Source organism: Cervus elaphus, chromosome 16 (assembly GCF_910594005.1).
Source record: "Cervus elaphus chromosome 16, mCerEla1.1, whole genome shotgun sequence".
NCBI classification, from domain to species: domain Eukaryota; kingdom Metazoa; phylum Chordata; class Mammalia; order Artiodactyla; family Cervidae; genus Cervus; species Cervus elaphus.
This window is the reverse complement of record NC_057830.1, coordinates 25,546,689-25,561,862: the sequence shown is the minus strand read 5'-3', so window position 1 is coordinate 25,561,862 and position 15,174 is coordinate 25,546,689. Positions and strand designations below refer to the sequence as shown.

The 15,174-nt window shown below is 37.9% G+C and overlaps 1 protein-coding gene across 1 annotated transcript in view; it reads right to left on the bottom strand.

Annotated features, from left to right (window-relative positions):
- The window catches only part of LOC122673018 (serine/threonine-protein kinase MRCK alpha-like), a 53,641-nt gene extending 42,716 nt beyond the window's left edge, over positions 1-10,925 (bottom strand). Inside the window, exons 1-4 of the mRNA XM_043870540.1 lie at positions 10,855-10,925; positions 5,243-5,336; positions 4,739-4,869; positions 3,166-3,230 (exon numbers count right to left, since the gene is read on the bottom strand). Coding sequence (XP_043726475.1) covers positions 3,166-3,230; positions 4,739-4,869; positions 5,243-5,336; positions 10,855-10,925 — 361 coding nt within the window. The remainder of the gene's footprint in view (positions 1-3,165; positions 3,231-4,738; positions 4,870-5,242; positions 5,337-10,854) is intronic.
- Positions 10,926-15,174: the final 4,249 nt, after the last annotated feature.

Here is a 15,174-nt window from a genome sequence, read left to right as displayed (position 1 = left end):
TTAGTATCCACAGGAGATGGCTTCCAGTACCCCTTGTAGATACCAAAGTCCTCTGATGCTCGAGTTCTTTACATGAAGTAATGTAGTATTTGCATGTAATAACCTGCCCACATCCTCCTGTATACTTTAAATCATCTCTAGGTTATCTATAGTACTGAATACAATGTAAATGCTATTTAATAGTTGCTGGAAGTTGGGAAATTCAACATAAATTCTATGTAAATAGCTGCTGGTGCACAGCAAAGTCAAGTTTTCCTTTTGGAAACTTTCCAGAAATCTTTTATTTTGTATTTTTTATCTGAGTTGGGTAAATCCACAGACATGGAACTCACAAATATGGAGGGTCAAATGTATGCATTTCTTAGCCTAAGTTATCTATAAGAAGAACACAGGCAGAATAAAACAAATGTTAATTATACTTAAAAGTTTTATGATAGTATCAAGGCTTTATTTATTTAGACAGAATAAAATATTCAACTACAAGTTTCTTTTTTTCCTTAAAGGAATTTTAAAAAAATTCCATACATTAACCTTTAGCAATTGTACTAACTTTAAATATATTAAAAAATAAAATCTTATGGTATGATTACAGCTTTATTTAAATACAAGAGAAGAAAAAGTATGAATTTAGACCTTCTCCAATAGGCATACATTTAACAACTGATATTGCCATGACTGTGAATTTTCCAGCTCTAAATCACTAACACAATTTCTTAATAGTCAAATAAGGAATTGTGTTCAGAAATGTCACATAATACTGCATAAGGATTGTACTGTTCTGCAGCATTCAAGGGAAAAAATAATGGTAAAAATAAAACTGTGACAAAAAAAAGTGAAACAGTGACAGACTTCATTTTGGGGGGCTCCAAAATCACTGCAGATGGTGACTGCAGCCATGAAATTAAGACCATTGCTCCTTGGAAGAAAGGTTGTGACCAACCTTGACACCATGTTAAAAAAGCAGAGACATTATTTTGCCAACAAAGGTCCGTCTAGTCAAGGCTATGATCTTTCCAGTAGTCATATATGGATGTGAGAGTTGGACTACAAAGAAAGCTGAGCGCTGAAGAATTGATGCTTTTGAACTGTGGTGTTGGAGAAGACTCTTGAGAGTCCCTGGGACTGCAAGGAGATCCAATCAGTCCATCCTAAAGGAAATCAGCCCTGAATATTCATTAGAAGGACTAATGTTGAAGCTGAAATGCCAATACTTTGGCCACCTAATGCGAAAAACTGACTCATTGAAAAGACTCTGAAGCTGGGAAAGATTGAAGGTGGGAGGAGAAGGGGACGACAGAGGATGAGATGGCTGGATGGCATCACCAACTCAATGGACATCAGTTTGAGTAAACTCCAGGAGTTGGTGATGGACAGGGAGGCCTGGTGTGCTGCAGTACGCGGGGTCGCAAAGAGTCGGACACAACTGAGTGACTGAACTGAACTGAACTGAAAAATAAAACTTCATGTTAAAAGCTTAAAATGTTAACTTGATAAAGTATTGTGATAATATATAGTCTTTGTTTTTAGGTTCCTTCAAAAAAATGTCAAGCCTAGCACTACTGCCACTTATCAAGGTTTCGGGGTTCTGAAGGGCCCCATCTGCTGGTGCTCTGTACTGAGCAATATCCTGGCCTTGATTCCTTTGCTGGAGAATCTGCCCTGAGGCCACCACCACCTGAACTTGCTATATCAGTTATTCTATATTCAGTGCATCACTTATTCTACCCTTCTCTTGAATTAGGACCTATCTTGGTTCTTGTCTTTGTAAGGATACTCAAGTTCTTTTCAATTGTTTCTTCTATTGTCCATAAAAAGTCAACCAACAAATATTTATTAGACAAATATTTACTTCCAGAATTTGCCTATCCTGAATTCCTGATTCACCTATTCCCTCCCCTCCAGAATGTTGATCAGCTCTTGAAGGTTCATCCCACTCTGATACAATCCAATGTGAACCAAAAAACTGTGGAATGAAAGGAAAGGTGAACTCAGACAGGTAGAAACTCCACTAACATACTTGCATAAGAAGCAGTTTCTGTTGAGAAAAATGAAATATCCCTTCAGTTAAAGGTAACACCCACAGTTTATTTTTTTATTAAATTCTATATAAAATGGAGTATTAGCCATAAAAAAGAGTGAAATTGGGTCATTTGTAGTGGTGTGGATGAATCCAGAGTCCGTCATACAGAGTGAGGTAAGTCAGAAAGAGAAAAACAAATATATATTAGTGCATATATATGGAATCTAGAAAAATAGTACTGATGAACCTAGTTTCAGGGCAGGAATAGAGATGCAAACACAGAGAAGAAACTTGCTGACACAGATGGGGAAGAAGAGGGTGGGGCGAACTGAGAGAGTAGCATTGACACATATACACTTGTGTGTATAAAACACGTAGCTAGTGGGAAGTTGCTCCATAACACAGGGAGCTCAACCTGATGGTCTGTAACAACCTAGAGGGGTGGGGAGTGGGAGGGAGGCTCAGAGGGAGGGGCCATATGTGTACTTATGGCTGATCTACATTGTTGTATGGCGGAAACCAACACAACATTATAAAGCAATTATCCTCCAATTAAAAGTTTTTTTTAAAAAATGCACCATGGGAAAAAAGTGGAGGAGGATCAGAAGCATCCTGATGCAAAATCTGAGGCATCTCCCATGATGATGTCTCCTCAGCTGCACTTGGCCATCTCCCCACTTTGGCTCCTCCAGCTCTGAACACAGACATGCACTGCCTTGACTCTGTCTAATTTAAATAGCAGATTTTCTCACTGCCGGAGTGGCTTTGTCTTATGCTGTGACACATGGGAGCTTCCAAAAACTGGGATGTGATTGGTATAAAATGAAAAAAATTTATTACAAAAAGGTCTTTATAAAAGGTAATTCCACTTAAAGTAAAATACTTTGCTTCCACTGTGATAGAAAAATCTCTAAGTTGTATGAAATAAAACCGAACAAAATGACTCTTTGAGCATTTTATCAAACAAGAGTAGACACACACACACCCCTTAACCTTGGGCTCCAAACTGGCTTATGAGAGCTAATCTTCCACCTGCATAGTAAACTGGTTCTCTTGCAGTTAACTGGACTCATGGACATGGAGTGCAATAGGTACTGACTTAGGCAACAGCTAGCCCCATACCCTTTTAGATCTGAGCTTCTCACCTTTATTCGGGTGTTCAATTTCTAACCACAGGTCAGATTGGTACTTCTCTCTGGCTTTCATTTTACTAAAAGAGGCAGAGAAAAGGGAAGACACCATTAAATGCAAAGTGCAGGAGACTGACCTATAAGTGGATTTCACTTAGCTGGAATGTGGGGCTAATGCAGTTAAAGACCTCAGTCAAGCTGAATTTATTACTTACAACATTCCAAATAAACCATATCAGGACTTGTTTCATAGGGAATTGAAATAATGGAGCAAATAAATATATATACATATACTATTTTCTGTCTGATTTACATGCCTACTTTTGAGCAAATGAGATGAACTGAGATGCTCTGTGCATAGATGAAATAATGTGTTTTTTTCTGGAAGATTACACAGATAGCTCTTTACATTGTAACAGCCACACACTGAGGAATGTCTTTTTCATGTTTAAATGAAGTATACTGGTCTTATAACTGGATCATTTGTAATATATGAAGCTTTTGGCTTTAAGCATTTCAACTTTTGCACTGAAGTTGATTCAAATGTTAATGATGACAGTTAAGTGAATTAGTCTTTAAGCCTGAAAGAGGCCCTCAGAGGCTTATATTTCTTCTTGACTCATTAAAATGACTCTTTTGGAGCACACTGATGTAGGAGACAGCTGTCATGTTTATATTTTCACACTGGTTTTGAATTTTCTTTCTTTTCTTCCTTTTACGCTCTCATACTACACCACCTCAAATACACTGATGTATTTATTAGCTATGCTTACTGTCTATTTGTAGGATCATCATATTGTCATACATACTGTTGGAGTTTAACTTGCTCTATGTTTGTGGTAAGAATGAAACAAACTGCTTTACTGGCCAGCAAGCAGAATGGAGAGGGGCACCCTTTAAAAAATGCACATATTGCCGTGTGCAAGTTACAGCTATAATTAAAAAATACATGGAAACTAACCTCAGTAGACGTTAAAGGTCATTTAATAGTTAAAGGTCCATGGGAAATATGACACATTTTGAGTTTACCTCATTCTATTGCTATTCAAAACATTTTTTCTACATATGCAAGGTATTTCTCACTAGAGGATTTGGGGTACCTGTGAATCAAGGAAAATTTTTTTTATTTTATAACAGCTTTATTGAGGTATAACTCACATACACGAACTTCACTTTAAGGTGTAAATTCAGTGGTTTTTAGTTTATCCATAGAGTTGTGCAACTGTCACCAGTCTCCAACTGTAGGACACTTTCACTATTGAACAATAACAGTAATGAATCAAGGACAGTTTGCAAATAAGGGGAAAACAATAAGGAGACTGCAAATAAGGAGAAATGTCATTCACAGATGGTTTAGTTTTTAGTATATTGATATCATTATGTAGAGATACTGGAATCCATTAAAGCCTGTTGAAAGTACATATGTCAAAATTAACTAACTGCTTTCAAACTTTCATCTCTTTTCATAGAAATAAATCTGTTCTTTAAAAAAAAACCCACCCTTTATGTCTTAGGAAGAAACTAAATGCAACATTTTGCAACCAGATAGTAAAACAATTATTTTAAAAATGGTATCAGTTGGTCTCACCGGTTTAGAGTGACTGGCACAGCCTCTGGAAGGATCTTTCTGGAAATTTGCTCTCTGTCCAAAGCTGACTCCAATGTGATCACAGCTGACATATCCAGTTTATCGCATCGCTCCATTGGCCCTGGCATTTTCTACAAAATCAGGTAAGTAGGTTTTGAGTTCCATCTTAAGTTTACAAAATTTTAAATCAACTCTAGAAAAAGTTAGAAGGTGCTGGGGACTATTAGTTTTCTTGAATAGTAAACAGAAAACTGATTGCTAAAATGTATTATTTTTCAATAAATTTGGGGAGAGTATTAAAAATTCATATGAACAGTCTCATTTTTATCCTTATAATTTTGATAACTGCCTCCCTTTCCAAAAAAGTAGGGCTGATCTCTTATGAAAAGGCAGTTTTCAGGTTGAAATCCAATGAATTGAGATTATTCAGCAAGTTTATTATCATCATTTTAGTTTTGCTTTTTTCCATTTTATGAGCCTTCCTGGGCTGTGACTGACACTCACTCTTGCTCCTAAAACCAAGCTGGAATTTCTTAAAGACTCCTCTTCTTTGGTTTTTTCTAACATCATGTTCTGAGAATCTTTTTCATCCTTGATGCTATAATATAGAAAGTAAAAGACAGATAAAGGCAAACATGGAAAAAAATTAATCAACCTAAATGAGGATAAAGAAAGATACAGGACAGCAAATCTTAGCATAAAGTATTTCAAGAGTCATAACAAATAATTTCTGACCAACAGAAAAGAGTAAAAATCTAGAGATACCTCCAAAATACATATCCTGGATTTTTATAATGCTCATAGAAAATGTGAAATGGTTGACCAGATTTAGGACACATGGGACAAGAGTAGACTACTTCCAGGTTCAGATCATGTAGTTGGAGAAATCATTACTTCAGGGCAAAGATAGTTTTCAGTCAGTCAGTTCAGTTGCTCAGTCGTGTCCGACTCTTTGCGACCCCATGGACTGCAGCACGCCAGTCCTCCCTGTCCATCACCAACTCCTGGAGTTTACTCAAACTCATGTCCACTAAGTCGGTGATGCCATCCAACCATCTCATCCTCTGTTGTCCCCTTCTCCTCCTGCCTTCAATCTTTCTCAGCATCAGGGTATTTTCAAATGAGTCAGTTGTTCTCATCAGGTGGCCAAAGTATTGGAGTTTTCAGCTTCAACATCAGTCCTTCCAATGAATATGCAGGACTGATTTCCTTTAGAATTGACTGGTTTGATCTCCTTGCAGTCCCAGGGACTCTCAAGAGTCTTCTCCAACACCACAGTTCAAAAGCATCAATTCTTCGGTGCTCAGCTTATAGTTTTACTGACTTAATTAAGGAAGGTCACTATTCCAAACTGGTTCTTCTTAGAGACTAATTTAAATATTAATGTAATCATTGAAAATCTATACTACCCCCATATGTAAAATAGCTTACTGGTAAGCCCCTCAGTGGCTCAGCTGGTAAAGAATCTGCCGGCTAATGCGGGAGACACAAAAGATACAGATTCGATCCCTGGGTCAGGAAGATACCTCGGAGAAAGAAATGGCAACCTGCTCCAGTGTTCTTGATTGGAAAATTTCAGGGACAGAAAAGCCTGGCAGCTGCAGTCCATGGAGTCACAAAGAGTCAGACACGACTGAACATGCAGACACACACACACACAAGCATTATATACAGTCTATACTACTTTATTAATATAATAGCAATAAATCTCCATTCCCAGAGGATTGCTCAGTTAATGGGATAGTTAGTCCTATAACTCTCTAGCAAACTCTGAGGCTGGCAAATAAAAAATGCAAGTATAAAAGCAAATGAAAGAAAATTTTGGACATGCAAAGAGGTAGGAAGTGTATGACACAGACTTTTCTGAAAGAAGTCCTCCAGGATGTTCTCTAGTGCAAGACAAACACTGAATTCAAGAGAGAGGGAAAACAAGAAACACAAGAACACAGAAATATAATTAGTAACTTATGATTATGTCTAAAATATTGTCAACAAATAATAATCTGGATCTAAACTCCCATATGATGCTAGAGTTAGAACTGGAGTGGAACTATCAGAATTATTTTTTAATTAATTAATTTATTTTAATTGGAGGCTAATTACTTTACAACATTGTGGTGGGTTTTGCCATACATTGACATGAATCAGCCATGGGTGTGCATGTGTCCCCCATTCTGAACCCCCCTCCCACCTCCCTCCCCATCCCATCCCTCTGGGTTTTCCCAGTGCACTGGCTTTGAGTGCCCTGTTTCATGCATCAAACTTGGACTGGTGATCTATTTCACATATGGCAATGTACATGTTTCAATGCTATTCTCTCAAATCATCCCACCCTCGCCTTCTCCCACAGAGTTCAAAAGTCTCTTCTTTATATTTGTGTTTCTTTTGCTGTCTCGCATACTGGGTCATCATTATCATTCTTTCTAAATTCCATATATATGCATTAATATACTGTATTGGTGTTTTTCTTTCTGACTTACTTCACTGTATAATAGGCTCCAGTTTCATCCACCTCATTAGAACTGATTCAAGTGCACTCTTTTTAATAGCTGAGTAATATTCCATTGTGTATATGTACCACAACTTTCTTATCAATGGACATCTAGGTTGCTTACATGTCCTGGCTATTGTAAACAGTGCTGCAATGAACATTGGGGTACAAGTGTCTCTTTCAATTCTGGTTTCCTCAGTGTGTATGCCCAGCAGTGGGATTGCTGGGTCATATGGCAGTTCTATTTTCAGCTTTTTAAGGAATCTCCACACTGTTCTCCACAGTGGCTGTACTAGTTTGCCTTCCCACCAACAGTGTAAGGGGGTTCCCTTCTCTCTGCACTGTCTCAAGCATTTATTGTTTGTAGACTTTTTGATAGCAGCCATTCTGACCAGCGTGAGATGGAACCTCATTGTGGTTTTGATTTGCATTTCTCTGATAATGAGTGATGTTGAGCATCTTTTCATGTGTTTGTTAGCCATCTGTATGTCTTCTTTGGAGAAATGTCTGTTTAGCTCTTTGGCTCATTTTTTTTATTGGGTCATTTATTTTTCTGGTATTGAGCTGTATGAGCTGCTTGAATATTTTGGAAATTAATTCTTTGTCAATTGCTTTGTTTGCTATTATTTTCTCCCATTCTGAAGGCTGTCTTTTCACCTTGCTTATAGTTTCCTTTGTTGTGCAAAAGCTTTTAAGTTTAATTACGTTCCATTTGTTTATTTTTGCTTTTATTTCCATTACTCTGGGAGGTGGGTCATAGAGGATCCTGCTGTGATTTATGTCGGAGAGTGTTTTGCTTATGTTTTCCTCTAGGAGTTTTATAGTTTCTAGTCTTACATTTAGATCTTTAATCCATTTGAGTTTATTTTTGTGTATGGTGTTAGAAAGTGTTCCCGTTTCATTCTTTTACAGATGGTTGATCAGTTTTCCCAGCACCACTTGTTAAAGAGATTGTTTTTTCTCTATTGTATATTCTTGCCTCCTTTGTCAAAGACAAGGTGTTCACAGGTGCATGGATTTATCTCCGGGCTTTCTATTCTGTTACATTGATCTATATTTCTGTCTTTGTGCCAGTACCATGCTCTCTTGATGACTTAGCTTTGTAGTATAGTCTGAAGTCTGGAGAAGGCAATGGTAACCCACTCCAGTGTTCTTGCCTGGAGAATCCCAGGGACGGGGGAGCCTGGTGGGCTGCCACCTATGGGGTTGCACAGAGTCGGACACGACTGAAGCGACTTAGCAGCAGCAGCAGCAGCAGCAAAGTCTGAAGTTAGGCAGGTTGATTCCTCCAGGAACTATCAGAATTCTTAACCAAATGCAAAGAGAATACAAAAGCCCTACTCTCAGTGTCTCCACTGCCACTTCAATCTTTATGAAGCAGTTAGTTCTCGTAGAATAATGACTCTGCTGGATTAAAATCAACGCCTACCAGTAAATGGGCAAATTCCCTTAGCACCTTAGAAAAGATATGCCCTATAGAAATAGAATGACACAATTTTGAATATTTTAATCGTTAACAAATACTTAGAGCATCTTGTATCCTAACCATAAGAGGTAATATCAAAGATTCTGAATTTAATGTAGTTGAAAAATACATTTGTTTGAATCTGATCTCCAGAAACTTTGTTAGGTTCAATTATGATGCTTTTGTATTAAGTGTAATTAAAGTGGAACTTTCTGAAACGAGCATGCATCTCACATATACTTACATGTGATGCATAATATGAAGGACTTTTAAGAGAAAAAAATATTTTCTAGTGTGGCCTTTCTTGCATGTTAATAATCAAAGAAGCAAACTGGATGCAATGTTTGAACAAATTCTTAGGGAAATTAAAAGGAAATAATTGGCTATGAACAAATCATAATGAAAAGAGTTTAGACAGAACACACAAACCAAAATATGTGCAGGGAAGAAATGTAACAGTGAGACTAGTGTAGGTACTGGTCACATATTCCTGGGAACCAATTTGGTTCTACCTCCTAGGACTGATGTGAGTCCAAATATGTTAAAAGCATCTGAGAATTAAGACACAAAATGGAAAATTATTATGTATTTAGCTGGCAGAGGAGCTAAAAGCATCTGAAATATATACATTCAAAAAATCATGGCAAATAGATGGGGGAAAAGTGGAAACAGTGACAGATTTCATTTTCTTGGGCTCCAAAATCACTGAGAATGGTGACTGCAGCCACAAAATGAAAAGACCCTTGCTCCTTGGAAGAAAAGCTATGACAAACTCAGATAGCATATTAAAAAACAGAGACATTACTTTGCCAATAAAGGTCCATATAGTCAAAGCTATGGTTTTGCCACTAGTCATGAACTGATATGAGAGTTGGACCAAAAAGAAGGCTGAGCACCAAACTGATGCTTTCAAACCGTGGTGCTGGAGAAGACTCTTCAGAGTCCCTTGGACAGCAAGGAGATCAAACTTTCGGGAAATCAATCCTGAATATTCACTGGAAGGGCTGATGCTGAAGCTAAAGCACCAATACTTTGGCCACCTGATGCGAAGAGCTGACTCATTAGAAAAGACACTGATGCTGGGAAAGATTAAGGACAAGAGGAGAAGGGGATGACAGGGATGAGATGGCTGGATGGCATCAATAACTCAATGGACATGAGTTTGAGCAAACTCTGGGAGATAGTAAAGGACAGGGAAGCCTGGCATGCTGCAGTTCATGGAGTTGCAAAGAGTCAGACACAGCTTAGCAACAGAATAACAACAACATACCCAAACCTCAAAAGATATATAGATACACATATACATATATGTATGTGTGTGTGTATATCTATACATATATGTATGTATATATATAATTTTGCCCCATTATTTTATCACTCACTCTCTCTCCATATTTTTTTCTAAATTATTTGAAAATAGTTGCAGACACAAGAATTTATTACCCCTTAAATACTTAAATATAAGAACACTTCTTATATAACCACAGTACAAAAGTAAAAAGCTAGAAATTCAACGTCAACACACTATTAACTGAAATATAGTCTATATTCAAATTTTAAAAAATTGTTCTAGTATATATTTACATGTTTGTATATACACACATATATATGTGTGTGTATATACATATTTGTATTTGCATATTGTGGACACACAACTTTTTTGTTGTTATTGTTAAACATACACCAAAAAAGAGTTCACAGAAAGTGTCATAATTTTAAGTCTCAATCAAAACCTTAGACTTGATAAATCAGGAAAGTGAACTGAAGGATGTTTGATAAACACAGTTAATTTCCTAATTCATTAATTTCATGATGTATTTAAACATAGTGTGACCTGTACTTCAAAGCACCATTTCTTGTTATAATTTGTGAAAAAAGAAATTAGAAATTTAGCTTAAAAAGTATTTTGAAAGCAGAAGTCCTGAGATCCAGCTCTAAGTATAAACGCTATATAATATATATTTTTAAAAAGTATAACTGAGTTATTACTGGTAAATTTGGAGAAGAAAATGGCAACCCACTCCAGTATTCTTGCCTGGATAACCCCATGGAGCCTGGTGTGCTACCATCCACGTGGTTGCAAAGAGTCGGACATGACTTAGTGACTCAACAACAACTGGTAAATTAATAGGAAAAAAACTGTAGATGGGCCTTACATACCTTCCTGATGCGTTCTTTAAGGGCTTGTAATCATTCAACCTACAGAATAAGGAAGTTCTGTCTTTGCTCATAGTGACATGAACAGTCCCAGGGTTTCCCCTCCCGGAGAGCTTGGTCGAGAAGGAAGGCCTGAAAGTCTAGCTCTAAGTCATGCAATTGTCCAAAGGATCTGCCGGTGTGAGGCCAACTGCTGCTCCCTGGGGCTGGAAGGGTCCTGCCCCAGGGTTCCAAGGTCAGTTCTGACTTCAGTGGCAGTTGAGTGAGAAGACTCAACTGTGCAGGCTTGTTGGGCATCCATGTGCAGTGGTCCAGCCTGTGAGAAAGGAAGAAATCATTCCCTGGAACACAGAATGTGATTCATCCAGGAGGGTATTCTGGTGGTGACATTGTGATACTAGATCATTAGACATAATCTTTGACTTGAACTTTCATATATAACACACATATATGAAATAGATATGAATTTATATTGTTGTTGTTCAGTCACTAAGTCATGTCTGATTCTTTGTGACCTCATGGACTGCAGCGCTCCAGGCTGCCCTGTCCTTCACTATCTCCCAGAGTCTGCTCAAACTCCATTTGAATTTGAAACTGATTCAAAGTCCATTGAACCAGTGATGTTATCCAACCATCTCATACTCTGTCGCCCCCTTCTCCTCCTGCCCTCATATATATATGAATATATATATGTATGCATACTAAGTCACTTCAGTTGTGTCCAACTCTTTGTGACCCTATGGACTGTAGCCCACCAGGATCCTCTGTCCATGGGATTCTCCAGGCAAGAACGCTTATTTTTATTTTTAGTTTGGTTTCCACATGATTAAATCCATGTTAGCAGCTTGGGGAGGAATTCCATCAAACTGATGTTACGTCCCATAGTACTCTGTAGGATGGCACATACTCCAATACTAGGCACCCCAGGGGCACTTGATGGCCATTTGCCTCATTGTTGGTGATATTAACATTGTTTGGGTAACCAGATTGTTTCTTGACTATAAATTTTCTTGTTTCCATTTCTAACTAATAAGCTGTTTGGTAGGAAAAATATTTCAAAACTAAGCAGTTATCCTGTTTTTCATCAAACTTTCACTCATTGATCATTCTTAATATGCTCTGAAGCAAGTGTGCATGCTAAGTTGCTTCAGTTGTGTCTGACTCTGTGAGACCCTATGGACTGTAGCCCGCCAGGCTCCTCTGTCCAAGGGATTCTCCAGGTAAGAAAACTGGAGTGGGTTGCCATGCTCTCCTCCAGGGGATCTTTCTGGCCCAAGGATTGAACTCTAGTCTCTTACAACTCCTGCATTGGCAGGCAGGTTCTTTACCTCTAGTGCCACCTGGGAAGCCCAGTGCTCTGAATACACATCTCCAATGCCATCATTTCTTCTATATGATTAATTAGCATTCACTGTAAGAAACAGCTTTTCCTTTTCTCTCACTTATTATGTAGTCATTAATTTATTTACATCAGTATATACTCATGGGCTCCTATTTCATCTTATTCCTTAATTATTTTGAAGCTCAGTTGTCTCCTTTATTAGTCAGCTCAGGCTACTATAACAAAACATCATAGGCTTGTTGACTTGGACGACACAAATGTATTTCTCACAATTATGGAGATTACAAGTTCAGGAGCAAGGCATTATAAAGGCAGGTTTCATCCCAGGGCTGCTTCTCTGGGCTTGTAGATGGTTGGTGTGCACTTGGAAAAAGCAGGGGCGTTCAGATGTCTCCTGCAAGTGCTTCACTCTCACGATCTCATCAAACCTAGTCACCTCTCAAAAGCCCCACCTCCAAGCCCATCTCATTGGTGGTTAGAATTTCAACATATGAATTTAGGAGGGGATAAAATGTTCATTCCATCTAGACAATTATCTCCTGTTTGCCAAAGGGAAAGATCAAAACAACGCTTAAGTCCTTTTCACAAGTTCCAATATTATTTGAAGATTTTACTGCTTTCTGGCATAAGATGTACCAAGGTCATCTTATTCTTTCACTGTCTGAAACATGGAGTCAAGAATTTTCCAAGGACCTTTGTTTTTATTTTATGGGGAGTGGTATTTATAAAACAGCATGCTATTATGTGCTCGTTGCTACTGGCTTATAAGTGCTTCTAGATCCTCTCGGCAGAAAGAACTAAATGAACATGCAGACACATACACACATATACACATACATACACAGATCCACATACCACACAAATACACATATGCTTCACACACATGCCTATAAACATACTACACATGAACACACACATACATCCAGAGACACAGAGGCACAAACATATATATATATATACATATATATATATATATACACACATATATGTATATAAGCTTTGTAAAAATAATAAAATGAAACACAAAATAGATATTTTTAATATGATTCTTGTGCCTGATACCACCACAGAACTTCACCTCTTACGAAATGGAATAAGAGTCAAGGAACATGGCGGACAAACCCTTTAGAATCGGGAGTTACAGTCTCTTACATACCTGAGAAACAGCCGTGAGGCATGCTAAGCTGAGTGGCTGTTGTATGTCTAAGCAATATCTTGAGTCCTACATGTGCTGTGTCCAAAATCTCTATTTCTAAAGTCACAAAAGTCACACACATTTACTCTAATGTTGGAATAAATATAAATAAATATAATAACAATTCTTAGTTTTTAAAACAGAGATGAATACCTGCTTTCCATGAGGACTTTGCTATTCAGGGCCCTCTTTTTTTTTTCACTATGTTTTAATTTATTAGTTGAAGGATAATTGCTTTACAGAATTTTGCTGTTTTCTGTCAAACCTCAACATGAATCAGCCATAGGTAGACATACATCCCCTCCCTTTTGAACCTCCCTCCCATCTCCCTCCCCACCCCACCCCCTAGGTTGACACAGAGCCCCTGTTTGAGTTTCCTGAGCCACACAGCAAATTCCTGTTTGCTATATATTTTACACATGGTAATGTAGGTTTCCCTGTTACGCTTTCCATACATCTCACCCTCTCCTCCCTTCTCCCCCTGTCTGTAAGTCTATTCCCTATGTCTGTTTCTCCATTGCTGCCCTGTAAATAAGTTCTTCAGTACCATTCTTCTCGATTCCGTATATATGCGTTAGAATACAATATTTCTCTTTCTCTTTCTGACTTACTATCAGTCTGTATAATAGGTTCTAGGTTCATCCACTTCATTAGAACTGACTCAAATGTGTTCCTTTTTATGGCTGAGTAATATTTCATTGTGTATATATACCACAACTTCTTTATCCATTCATCTGTCAATGGACATCTAGATTGCTTCCACATTCTAGCTATTGTAAATAGCGCTGCAATGAACAATGGGATACATGTGTCTTTTTCAATTTTGGTTTCCTCAGGTTATGTACCTAAGAGTAGGATAGCTGGGTCATATGGTGGTTTTATTCTGATTTTTTTAAGGAATCTCCACACCATCTTCCATAGTGACTGTATCAATTTACATCCCCACCAACAGTTCCCTTTTTTCCACACCTTCTCCAGGATTTATAGACTTTTTCATGATGGCCATTCTGACTGGTGTGAAATGATATCTCACTGTAGTTTTGATTTGCATTTCTCTAATAATGAGCAATGTTGAGCATCTTTTCATATGTTTGTTAGTTAGCTGTATGTCTTCTTTGGAGAAATGTCTGTTTAGGTCTTTTTCTCACTTTTTGATTGGGTTGGTTTGTTTTTCTGGCATTGAGTTGTATGAACTGCTTGTATATTTTGGAAATTAATCCTCTGTCAGTTGTTTCATTTGCTATTATTTTCTCCCATTGTGAGGGTTGTCTTTCCATTTTGTTTACAGTTTCTTTTTCTGTGCAAAAGCTTTTAAGTTTAATCAGGTCCCACTTGTTTACTTTCGCTTTTATTTCTGTTACTCTAGGAGGTGGGTCATAGAGGATCTTGCTTTGATTTATGTCATCGAGTGTTCTGCCTATGTTTTCTCTAGGAGTTTTATAGTTTCTGGTCTTATATTTAGGTCTTTAATCCATTTTGAGTTATCTTTAAGAAGTGCTCTAATTTCATTCTTTTACGTGTAGCTGTCCAGTTTTCCAAGCACCACTCATTAAAGAGGCTGCAGGGCCCTCATTTTGTTGGGCTCATACTGAACAATCACTGACTCAATGGACATGAGTTTGAGCAAACTCTGGGAGATAGTGAAGAACAGGGAAGCCTGGCATGCTACAGTCTATGGGGTGGCAAAAGGTCAGACACAACAGTGACTAAACAACACACAGAACAATGCAGAAAAAAGCCAGCAGGGAGGCAAAGGGAAGGCAAGGCTCCAGAAGGCACAAACAAG